This window comes from Hyperoodon ampullatus (assembly GCF_949752795.1).
Source record: "Hyperoodon ampullatus genome assembly, chromosome: 10".
Classification (NCBI taxonomy): domain Eukaryota; kingdom Metazoa; phylum Chordata; class Mammalia; order Artiodactyla; family Ziphiidae; genus Hyperoodon; species Hyperoodon ampullatus.
The window spans coordinates 41,650,929-41,662,741 of record NC_136923.1 but is presented as its reverse complement, the minus strand read 5'-3'; the positions used below and the strand labels follow the sequence as shown (position 1 = coordinate 41,662,741).

At 52.5% G+C, this 11,813-nt stretch overlaps 1 protein-coding gene across 1 annotated transcript in view; it reads right to left on the bottom strand.

The window, feature by feature from the left end:
- Positions 1-301: 301 nt before the first annotated feature.
- Positions 302-11,813, bottom strand: part of CCDC12 (coiled-coil domain containing 12) — a gene marked incomplete at its 5' end in the record, with an annotated part of 46,668 nt that continues 35,156 nt past the window's right edge. The window contains 5 exons of the mRNA XM_079713866.1: positions 302-648; positions 746-822; positions 1,867-1,901; positions 2,147-2,208; positions 3,812-3,891. Coding sequence (XP_079569992.1) covers positions 563-648; positions 746-822; positions 1,867-1,901; positions 2,147-2,208; positions 3,812-3,891 — 340 coding nt within the window. The 3' untranslated portion in view covers positions 302-562. The remainder of the gene's footprint in view (positions 649-745; positions 823-1,866; positions 1,902-2,146; positions 2,209-3,811; positions 3,892-11,813) is intronic.

Below are 11,813 nucleotides of genomic sequence, written 5' to 3'. Positions count from 1 at the left end.
AAGGTATCCCACAAACTACTGTAAGGCCTACCTCTGTCACCCAAGGATTTTGAGATGATCAAGGACTGGACCAAGAACTGACCAAGGACTGGACCAGAACCCGACCCAGAAGGTCAGGCCTGGGCCTTCCCCACCCCTCCAGCCTCAACACGTTCAGCCCAACACAGGGCTTACTCATATTAAACATCACCTCTGCAGCTGCCCTGTCTTGGGGCCCAAACCCAGAGTATCCCAAATATTCAGGAGGTTTCTGCCATACACAGGGGTCTGCTTGTTTCTATTTCCAGACATTAAAAAAATTCAAAATAACATATATGTAGAGATACAGCAAGCCCACAGAGCTGTTGCTGGCTCTGCCCCAACTCAGCACGCTGGGGACCACTCAGGAGACAAGGAGCCGACCTCACAGCATGGGGAGGGGTGGGGTTCAGACTGCTAGGCAGGGAGTCACTGTTCTGAGGCCAAACAGGAGGTGATGGCAAGCCCAGCCCCTACCCTTGCCCAAGACCATCCTCCTATAGGACAGGCCTGAAAGGCGGGCGGCGAGGGGATAGGGCGTGCCTCAGTCGGAGTCACCAGCCTCTTGTTCGGCGGTGGTGGCCGCCACTGCAGAGGCCAGGTTGTCCTCCTGGCCCTTCAGCCTCTCACCTGGAAGGGCGGCAGACAGGAGGAGTGGAGAGGGGCCGTGTGCTTGCGCCACCACCCAGAGGGCAGGGAACCCTGCCTTACCAGGCCCCGCACTTACGGATCAGCTCGGCGATGGCCCTCTGGGTCCGCTTTTCTAGCTTCTCCAGCTTCTTGGCTACATCTCTCTTGAGGTCCCTGGAGCAGGGAGGTGGGAGGAAGCCGGAGGCTGAAGGCTGGCCTGGTGTAGCCTTGGGGCCTTCCCCTCCCACAGCCCCTCCGGCATCAGGAATCACACTCGGGTGCCTGAGGCCAGGATGCTCCTCCCTCTCTCTTTCTGTGTCCTCCAAAACCCAGCACCAGCCATCCTTGCCAGTCCCAGTGAGGCAGGGACTAGCACCGCAGACCCACCCAACACAGGGGACCGAGTCAAGGTGTACAAGGTAGATGGTCCTTAGGGTCCTCTCTTTGTCTGTTCCCCTTGGTCTCCATCAGGGAGTGACTTGCCCCGGCCCGCTGGGGGTCCTGCTCCTCCTTCGACCACACATTCACCCTCACCACCAGGAGCTTCCAGAAGTGCACACACAGCCTATTCCCCCTGGCTCTGGGTTTCCAAGGACACGCGCCCCATGCTTTTGTTTCATCAAATTAGAACACCTTCAGCTAGTGCCGTACTTGACACAGAACTGCAAGTGAGAGGGAAATGGCTGGTACCTCTGGCCCAAGGTAAAGCGAACACACGGCCCTCTCTCACCCTCTTTCTCTGCCCAGTCAAAGGCGCACAAGGAAGGATGAGCATTCCCATTGCACTGCAGAGGGAGCTGAGGCCAAAGGGAAAGAAGCTAGCTGGTGGCGGAACTGGGGCAGAAACCTTCATCTGCCCTTCCCACCGTCTTGCCTCTACCCTACGGCTCCCTGAGGGCAACGGTCAGCCTTGTTCAAACGGAGCTCTCTGAGGTGGGGCGGGCCCTCACCCTTTCAGAAGGGACTTTTGGAGGGGACTGCTGAGCCCCCTCTGCCCGAGCCCCTCCCCACCCTTAGGTGTCATTCCCCGTCATGTCCCTCTCATCCTCCACTTACGTCCTTCTCGGCACTCACTTCAGACATTAATAATCTCCTGTAGCTGTAAGTCTACACTGCCTGCCTCCCGTTGCAAGGCTGGGAAAGGCCCAGCCAGAGCCCATGCCTAGCACCAAGAGTGTCCCAGTCAGTCTGCACTGGTCCTACATGGGCAACACTCACCAATCAGGCTTCCGGGGTGCGAGGTTGGCCAGGTCCTGGGGAGGGAGGAGACGCATGTCAGGGCTGGAAGGGCTTAGCCCCAAGGGAAGTAGAAGACAGAGGACAGAGGTAGGAAAAGGGGAGAAAAGGGAGGAGGAAGGAGGGGGCTGAGGGGAAACAGGGAGGTAGAAAGGGAATAAAGAAGTGACGAGAAGGAAGGATGTGTGAAGAGAGCAGGTGGGAAGGAGAAAAGGACCCACAGAAGGAGCAAGGGAGGACGGGGACACCCCCAGGCACTCACCACTTCCTCAATGATGGGCTCTGGCTTGGCGGCTTCCAGCTGCTCCTTCACCTTCTCTTCCACTAGAGGGCGCAAGACAACAACGGAGGCAGGTCGGAAAGGGGCCACCACTCTCCCAGATATGGCAAACCGCAGCTGCAGGTCCCTGGGAGAGTCTGGGCTTTCTTGCCCTGCCTCTCCCCTTGGCCCCTAACTACCTAGAGGTGAAGATCCTGCAAAGGCAGCTCTGGAGGAAGGGCTTGGGTTTCTCAGGATGAAGCCAATCCGGGGATGAAGGAGGGCCAGCAGGCTAGAGTAGACGGAGCCCAGACCTCTAGCCAGGAAGCATGGGTGCTTCTCTTAGTCCCAGGATCCCCAGGTGGGAAATGAGACAGTTGCCTGGATATATCCAAAGTATGGTTTTGGGAAGGGCCTTGAGGACTGGCTTTTCCCATACCCTCCTGGGGCTCCTGAGCTCTGAGGACGTGCCCTGGGAATGGCCAGGGCACAGGTGGCGTTTCTTCCCGTCCCACTCTTAGATCTGTGCTCCCAAGACCAGGGGGGCAGCCACCTTGAGGAGTCCTGCCCACGTGTACCTCCCGGCTCCACCCAGCTGCCAACAGCACAACGGGCCTCTGGGTGGCCTGACCAGGAGGGCCCTGACCCTGTGGGGACAGATGTCAAGAACAACAAATTTGGGCTCCACGGGCTTCCTCTAACCCCCCCTCACCATTGTGCCGGGTCTCCTCATGGCCCCTCTGCCCTGCCTCACCTCCCTCCAGCCACAAGTGCTGACCCTGAGACATGGGACCAGTGCCCCGTCCCTGTCCTGCCTTACTCTCCCCACCATGCCACTGCCTCACCATGGCAAGGCCCAAACCATGAAGCAGATCACCTGGGAAGTGTGTGAATCTCAGGGGCGAAGGAGATGGGGAGGCAGACTGGAGTGTGGCTGAATGGGCAACACTTTACTCTTTTATAAGATAAATGTATCTATTAGTTTATTACTCATATAATTAAAAATTGATAAAAACAAAGAATAAAAAACATGGCCAGGGCCAGGGATCTGCATGATAAGAAGCACCCCAGCATCTCCAGCGTGGATGGCTCTGGACAGGCTGCAGCTGGCCAGATGCTCTGGCTGCTGTGCTGCTCCCCACACCGTGGTGTGACTGGGCAGCCTCTGGGCCAGGCCCTTCATCCCACCAGTGAGAACACCTCTGCCCATCCTTTGTGCTCTGGCACTGCCGCGCCCCAAGCTGGGCAGGTGTCTGCCTGCCCACTACTCTCCAAGGACCTGGATGGTCAGCCCATCTTCAGCGTCTCTCACTCTGACCCTCCAAGGGCCCACAGCACCCATCACCCTGCCCCTGCTGTCCAAGGGCCCCAGGGCCACTTCCACTTCTCAGCCCGGAGAGTCCTCTGAGAGGATGTGGCCACTTCCCTCACAGGTCCCTGGAAAGCCTCCAAGGCAGGGCGTGAGCAGGGCAGAGCAGGCACAACAGGCCGCTTCAGTGCCCAGACTGCTTCTAGTTGTGCATCTGCCACGAGGTGGTGATGGAGGGTCCTGGAGGCCCAACTTCCAGCCCTGGCACTGTCAGTTATTCTCCAAGAGAGGGTGACACCTGTCAAGGTGGAGGCAACCAACAGTGCCATGGAGCAGAGGTGGAGATGCAGCCCACCTACCTGCGATTGGCTTGGCCTGGGGCACCCTTCTCTTCTTCAGGTCCTCATCCTCTGGGACATAGTTCCGCAGCCTGAGTTCCCTAAAGGGCAGAGAGAACAAGCAGTGAGGAAGTAAGGTATAACACAGTCTCATTCACCTTACACACTTGCAGGTTGGCATGTGATGAAGCCATAGGAGCTGGCTACTTCCTGACTTTCCTCTGGTCTCTCTGGAGATGACCTGGTGAAGGCGGACAGCACAGGAACAGAAGCTTCATTGTGAGAGGCTCCCTTCTCTGAGCCTCAGCCTCCTCATCTTCCAGTTAGCAGCTGGGCTGGGTGCTCTCCCAAAGCCCCACCTGCACTGTAGGTTCTCATCAAGAGCTGGGGTCAGGGGTGCACAGAGAGCATTCACTGGATGTCTCTCCAGCATTATCTCCATTTGACAGTCACGGGAACCGGGGGTCAAAGAGACTGCACCATTTTTATAGGGTCATACAGCAGTGGTCGCAGCATCTGAGACAAGGCAAGCTGTGACTCCAAGCCAGGGCCAGAGCTACTCCTAAAAGAGGAAGCCAGTGGTCACCCACTGGTTCCCCAAGCCCCACCTGCTCCTCAGAGCCTTCGTGCCCTGGAGCCTCAGCTACTGGTGGCAAGGGTCTGGTAGTGGCTAGGAGTGGCCAGCAAGGGCTGAGGGAACACGCATGACAGTGTGCAAGGCTGGGAAAGCCACAATGCACCTGGACAGCCATGAGAAGTTCACATACCTCGTCCCTGCAAGGGGTTTTTTAAATCTACCAGAGCAGATCCCACGACCTCCTCTTTGAAAGGGGAGCGGCCACAAGGAGTCAGAACGGCACACTGGGATTGACCAGCGACCGTGGTGTTGTTTTCCTCTTATCGCAGTCTCCTTGGGCAGGGCTGGCTGTACCAAGTGCTCACTGGGGGCCTCCCTGGCTCAGCAGCTCATCAAACCCCGACTCCCACACACAGCAGCCTGCCCGCAGGACGGGCCCTTGGCTAACTCCACAGGGTAGCAAAGAGAGAGTTCCTGGGGGCTGCTGCTTAATAAAGGCAAGACAGAGACACTGGGACAGAGCTTCTAGGCCCTGGGGGAGGCAGAAGTGGCCTCCCCAACTGGTTAGACAGATGGGACTGGGATGTGGGTCCTCTTTCTTCCCCACTACCTCTTCTGAGCCCTCTCAGGACTGCTGGCGCCTCAGAAGTCCTGGGAACATTTTCCCAGCAGGAGGCCTCCTGTGGTCTGTCATCTACGGAACCCTCTGTCTGTGCCAGGGAAATGTGTGGCTGATTTCTCCAGCCCCTGGGCAAACAAGCTTTTCCAGAAGTGAGGCAGGAGGTGTCTGTGGCTACACAGTTAGCAAGTGACAGTGGTCTGAACTTGGGGGTTTCCTGACACCAAATCAGTCCCCTATTCACCAGCTTCACCTGCCCCCCTGCCCTCTGACAGGCCCCCCAGGGCCTGCAGTCCTGGGGCTTGGCTAAACCTGTGTGCCTGGGAGAGTACCAGCATGGCCTGTGTGGAGGAAGCCTGCTGCCTGCTCCCAGGGTCTACCTCCTCTAAGGAGCAGGGACACCACCCTGTCCCCCCATCCCCTAATGCCTGGAGGTAAATGCCAAGTCACTAAGGCACTGGGAGAGAAAGTGGGGCATGATCGGTACACTGACTTTTGTTTATAACAGGGTGGGGAGAAAAGCGGAAGAGAAACTGGCTGTGGGAAGAAAACTGTGGGGATTAGTGAGAATAAAAAAAAAACCTGTCACTCTCAGAAACTGGCTCCAGGGCCTTGTAAGAGATCAGAGAGACGAGAGTCTGGTGGCAGCTGTACCCAGAGCTCACAGCAGTAACCACAAGCACCCACACCTCCAGCACCCCCTGCTGCCCAGGCTTCAGAAGACTAGCCGGAATGAGGGAGGACCCAGCAGGAGACAGGGAGGGGCCAGAAGCAACAGGAAAGAGCAGCAGCATCTGGTGGGCTGGCTGCACAGCAACCACCCCCAGCACCCCCCGCAGCCCCGCCGGCCACTGTCCCCTGTTCTCCCCTAGAGCTGAGCACTGGTCAAGCACTCAAGAACACCTGGGTCCCAGTCACTGTGGAACTGCCCCATTCTGGGCTCCGATTTTCACATCTGTAAACAAGAAGGCTATGCTGCGTGTGTCAAGCTCTGTCAAGCTAAGTTCAAGTCCTTCCCTGGTTCAGTCTGTTGAGAGAGAGTGAAGAGACTGACCCTCACTAATGTCCAATTAACTGTTCCTCCCACCCCACCCCCATCACCACCAAATGGCAAACGTCTCTGGAGAGGTCATGGGGCACTGGGTTCTGCTCTGGGGCCTGGCCTTTCTAACAAAGGAACAAGGTTTAATTCCCTCCTTCTGCAAACTTAAAAAAATCTGTGTGTTGGTGAATTACCACGGCAACAAGGACCTGAGGGGCTGCAATCACAGAAAGAAGGGAAGTGCAACAAGGTGAGCCTGGCTTTGGGCATTTCTTTCCCCTTAAAGCATTTGTCTTTTTACAAGCAGAAGCTGAAAAGCCGAGAGACCAAGCAGAGATTCCTGCAATCTCATGAGTCTGAAGAGACAAAAATTTGTGTTCAGTGAGAGGAAGCCTCTTCATCAGTCCTGAAAGGGTAGGTCAGGGTATCCATGCCTGCCAAAAGCTAGAATAAACTCCTTCTGGGGGAAAATAAACTATTCAAAATCCCAAATTACCTCTGGAACTTTTCATATGCAATATCCAGAATTCAATCAAAGCCAAGAGAAAAAAATAAAGATAATAGAAATACACTCACAGGAGATCTAGATATTGGAATATAATATCAGAAATGAAATGTAAGTTAATTGAAATTATTAAAAGTTCAGGAAGGTATACCACAAAATCAAGAATTTTAGCAGAGATATCTGAATTTTGGAAACTGTAAAAATCAATCAAATGGAAATTCTACAAGTGAAAATAGAATCAAAATTAATAAGTCTATAAATGGGTTCAACAGCAGTGTGGATACTGCTAAAGAAAGGATTAGTGAACTGTAAGATAAGCCAGAAAATATCCAGGCTGAGGGACAGAAGTAAAAAAGTTGAAAAATACAGAAAATAACTTAAGAAACATATGGAACATGGTGAAAAGATCTAACATACATGTAATTAGAGTCCCAAAAACAATATTTAAAGAGATAATGAGTGAAAATTTTACAGAATTAATTAAAAACATCAAGCCATAGATTAAAGAAACTCTATGAACTCTAAAGAAAAGCGTAACTAGGCAAATCACTGTCAAACTACTTAACACCAAAGACAAATTCTTAAATTAGACAAAGACACCCGAACTTCAAAGGAGAAACTGAAAATGACAGCTGATTTTTTAACAGAAGCCATGAAAATCGTAAGGCAATGGAGAGATACATGGGAAGGGCCGAAAGTAAATAAAATGTCACACCAGAATGATAAAGCTAGGTTAAACAGCCTTCAAAGAAAGACTTTTCCAGATAAAGAAAAATTGGGAAAATTAGTCATCAGAGGATCTGTTCTTTAAGAAACACTAAAGGGAATGCTTTAGACTGAAGGAAAATGATCTCACATGGAAGCATGGAACTCAGGAAGGAATGAAATGCATTCCTTGAGAAGCATGAAAGAGTAAATATGTGGGTAAATTTAAATGAATATTGACTGTATAAACAGTAATAATGACTTGTGGGATTTCAAATATAGCAACAACGGTACAGAAGACAGGAAGAGAGGTAAATGGCTTTAAAGTGTTCTGAGGTCGTGGCACTGTATGGGAAATGGTAAAATGTGACTTGTTATTAGACTTTGATAAGTTAAGGATGTATGTTGTACCGCTGTGGAAACCACTAAAAGGGAAAAGAGTATATTATTACCAAGATAACAGCAAGGAAATGGAAAGACTAAAAACAAAAAATCCAAAAGAAGACCGGACTTGAGACACAACAGGAAAGCCAAGAAACAAACGGTAAGACAAGAGGGTCACGAGGTGGGCCCAGGCTGCCGTCCTGGGGGCTTCCCCCTGCAGTGACTGGAACTGCCACAGCTCTTGGAGACTGGGTGGGATGTGACTACACTCATCAGGCAGGCACTGGCATCTGGAATTCACCCTTCTGGAGGCCACTAGAGCCAAACGCTGGTTCTGCTATCCCCATTTTAGAACGAGGAAGCTGCTCGGGGGAGAGGGTACAAGAGCCTTGGCCTTCCAACAGTGTGACCTGGGTTCAAATCCAGCTTTGAAGCTTTTGAGACAGGATGGAAAGGGTCATGCTTTCACTGGCTTCCATATGGAAATCAAAGGTATCATTTCTCATGAGGCTGTAGGTGACACAGAATGTGGACATCAACACTGCACAGAGTGGTGTCCTGCAGAGCAAAGGTCAAATCGCCCAGGAGTGCTACCTTCCCACTCCACACTGCTGCCCCAGAAGCCCCTTCCCAAACTCTGAGAGCTCTCTAACTGCTAGGAGGGGAATACGGCAGACTGTCCCAAAATGGGACGGTCAACCCTCCAAAGCCCAGAGAGTAACCCTTGAGTGCAGGTGGGAACGAGCAGCCCAGCAGCCCATGGCTGGGCCATGCCCAGCCCGCACGGCCTACCAAGCCTTCTCAAAATACTGCCCAAGCAGATCGAAAGTGGTCCTCGTATGGCCCACAGGGTGGCAGGGATGCGCCTGTTTCTGCACATGTAGATCAAGTGGCAGGGCTGGCCAGGACATACCCCAGCAGTTGAGGCCCAGCCAAAGAACAGCCTACTACCTGCCTCTCCAGTATGTTTGATCTCCATGAACTTGGCATTGTTACTAGTAAGTCCAGGAGCCTGGCTTCTTATCTTACTGCTTATCTCTACAGCCCTTTCTGCTCAGCACTGGGTGTGAAATGGACCTGGACTGAAATCTTCTGGATAAGGGAAGAAGACAGATTCCAACAGCATGGGCTCTTCCTATGCCTGAGGCAATGCCCAAACACTGAGGAAATGTGAGCCCATCCCCAACTCTGCAGGAGCCAAAGGCAGAGATGGTGGAGAGAGCCAGGCCAGAGGAGAACCAGGAGCCTTTCAGACTCCCCCGGTCTAAGGCTGCAAAACAGGAGAGTCCTGTGCTAAGGTCCTCCGGAGGACACAGACATTAAGAGCCCCCTCCTGGAGCTAACCCTCTCCTAGCGGGGAGAGTGCATCATGCAAACCCTGGCTGTGTGCCCTTTGGCCCATATGAACAATAGAACGCCACATGACCAAAGGGACAAGGAAGATGTTTTTCACGAACTTTTGTGTAATGAATGTCAAGATGTACTGTCAAATTGACATGAGCGAGGTGAGGAACAGTAATATGGCAGTATAGTGTGCTATCACGTGTGTAAAAATAAGCATGTGTATGTGGGGGGTTGGGGGGATATATATCAGCATATTTGAATATTTGTGCACAGGCCACCTCTGAAAGGAGCCAAGCAGCTGGCCCTCAAGGTGGTCTTGCAACTAGGAGGTTGGGAGTGAAGGAAGATTTTTTTCCCCTGTGTGTCCTTTAACACCTTTTGCATTATGAATCATGAATCCTTTACATACTCAAAAAATAAAATATATATAAAATACATAAAGATACACCCGGACATTACATGGATCATTATATATAACCACTGAAAATAATGTATGCAAAGGATTGTTCTGAACATATAACAGAAATTTAACAGATAGAAAACAACAACCAAACGTTGACAATGAGGGACTTCCCTGGTGGCACAGCGGTTAAGAAGCCACCTGCCAATGCAGGGGACACGGGTTTGAGCCCTGGTCTGGGAAGATCCCACATGCTGTGGAGCAACTAAGCCCGTGCGCCACAACTACTAAGCCTGCGCTCTAGAGCCCGTGAGCCACAACTACTGAGCCCATGTGCCACAACTACTGAAGCCCGCATGCCTAGAGCCCGTGCTCCGCAATGAAGAGAAGCCACCGCGATGAGAAGCCCGCGCACCACAACGAGGAGTAGCCCCGGCTTGCCGCAACTAGAGAAAGCCCGCACGCAGCAACAAAGACCCAATGCAGCCAAAAATAAAATTAATTAATTAATTAATTATTTTAAAAGTTGACAATGATTATCTAAGAGTGATTTTTCACTTGGTTATTTTGAATGTGTCAAGCGCTAGTTAAGTCAGGCCCCTGCCCAGCTGGAGCTGCCATCGCATCTGAGCCACATGGTCTGAACCTACTCCCAACCAAGACTCTACAGAGCCCAGCCCAGCTTCTCTAAATTTACAGGCTGAGGGGGCTTCCCTGGTGGTACAGTGGTTGGGAATCCGCCTGCCAATGCAGGGGACACGGGTTCAAGCCCTGGTCCCGGAAGATCCCACATGCTGTGGAGCAACTAAGTCCGTGCACCACAACTACTGAGCCTGCACTCTAGAGCCCATGAGCCACAACTACTGAGCCCGTGCGCCTAGAGCCTGTGCTCTGCAACAAGAGAAGCCACCACAATCAGAAGCCCGCGTACCGCAACGAAGAGTAGCCCCCGCTCACCACAATCAGAGAAAAGCCCATACGCCGCAACGAAGACCCAACGCAGCCAAAACCAATAAATAAATAAAAGAAAATAAATAAATTTTAAAGTAAATAAATAAACTTACAGGCTGAGCTTTGCCCCCAATCCACCTGAAAATGCATAGCTGATGGGCACTTAAGGAAGTAGAAACAGCTGATATGCCAAAACTCAAGGACTGAAAAATTAATTATGGCACTCTCAAAGAAATACTAAGCAGCCATTGAGAATTTTATGGAAGCATATTTATCAAAAGATGATCAAGATACGGTATGTGAAAAAGGTTACAAAACAGAAGGATATTCACAGATACAGGCTAATAGGATTTACTAAATTTCCGACAATTGAAAAAATCTTTAAGTACTTTCAATATCAATTTAAATTTAAAAAGAGGAGTGGAGTAAAGGTTTATGGCAGCTAAGCTAAATCCCAAAGGGCCCACAAGATGAGAACTGAAGTGGCCACACTGGCTGTCGGGGCCCAGGCGGTGGCGGGGCCCGGAGCCTGCACAGTTCACTGCTCCCCACTCTCCTGGGGCCCAATCTATGCCTCAGACCACTCTGGGGGCCGCCCTGGGCTGCAGAATGCCAGCTGCAGGCTGCCCAAGAGAAACACTCTCTCTCCACCGCACAGCTGTCGGCAGCCCTGATGCCCACCCCTCCAGCCCCAGCCAAGAGGAGACACGGGACAAAGGCCACAGCACTAAGAGTGAAGGCGGTGCGACGGAACCAGGCCTGCCTGGCCTGCCGGGGAGCTCGCACGCAGAGGACGGGAAGGGCTCCGTTTCCCCATCTGTGACATGACAGCTGGATGAGCTCAGTGTTCTCCACCCTGCCTGCACACCAGACAGGGATGGTGGAGGGGTCCCAGTGCCGCTCCCCTCCCTCTCAGCTGGGAGATCTTAGACGAGTCACTTCACTTGTGTGAACTGTGGTTTCCTCACCTCACGGTGGACCACAACCTTCCCCCAGAACAGGTTTAATGAGAAGGGCTTTCGAGGCACTGGAGATCACAACATACAAGATGAAGACTGTCTTCCATGTAGAAAGGCCCCAGCCGTGCTCCCACTCTCCCCCTACACGAAGGGAAGCACCTGGCCCGGTCACACATCGAGTCGGCTTCCCACGACACCACATCCCTTATACCAGTTCTCTCTTGATTCACTCTTCCACATTCCTGCGCCTAGTCCCGAGCAACAGGATCAGGAAAAACAGGGCGGCCGCAGGTCTCTGTGCTGCTGCCTCAGCACGAGTCATGGAGCCACAGTCCAGCCCCTCTATCCAGGGCCGGGACATTCCGGCCTGGAGCGGGAGTGAGGTAACTCAGCAAGTGGGGGCAGGGGCCGCTCTGAGCATCACCGTGAGAGCACAGCAATGTCCGCCGAATCAAGCTGACGTCACGGGTCTGCGAGCACGCCCTGGTGCAAAGCCACCATCCTGGGGACCCAACCGGCAGATGAGAGAAGGCCTGG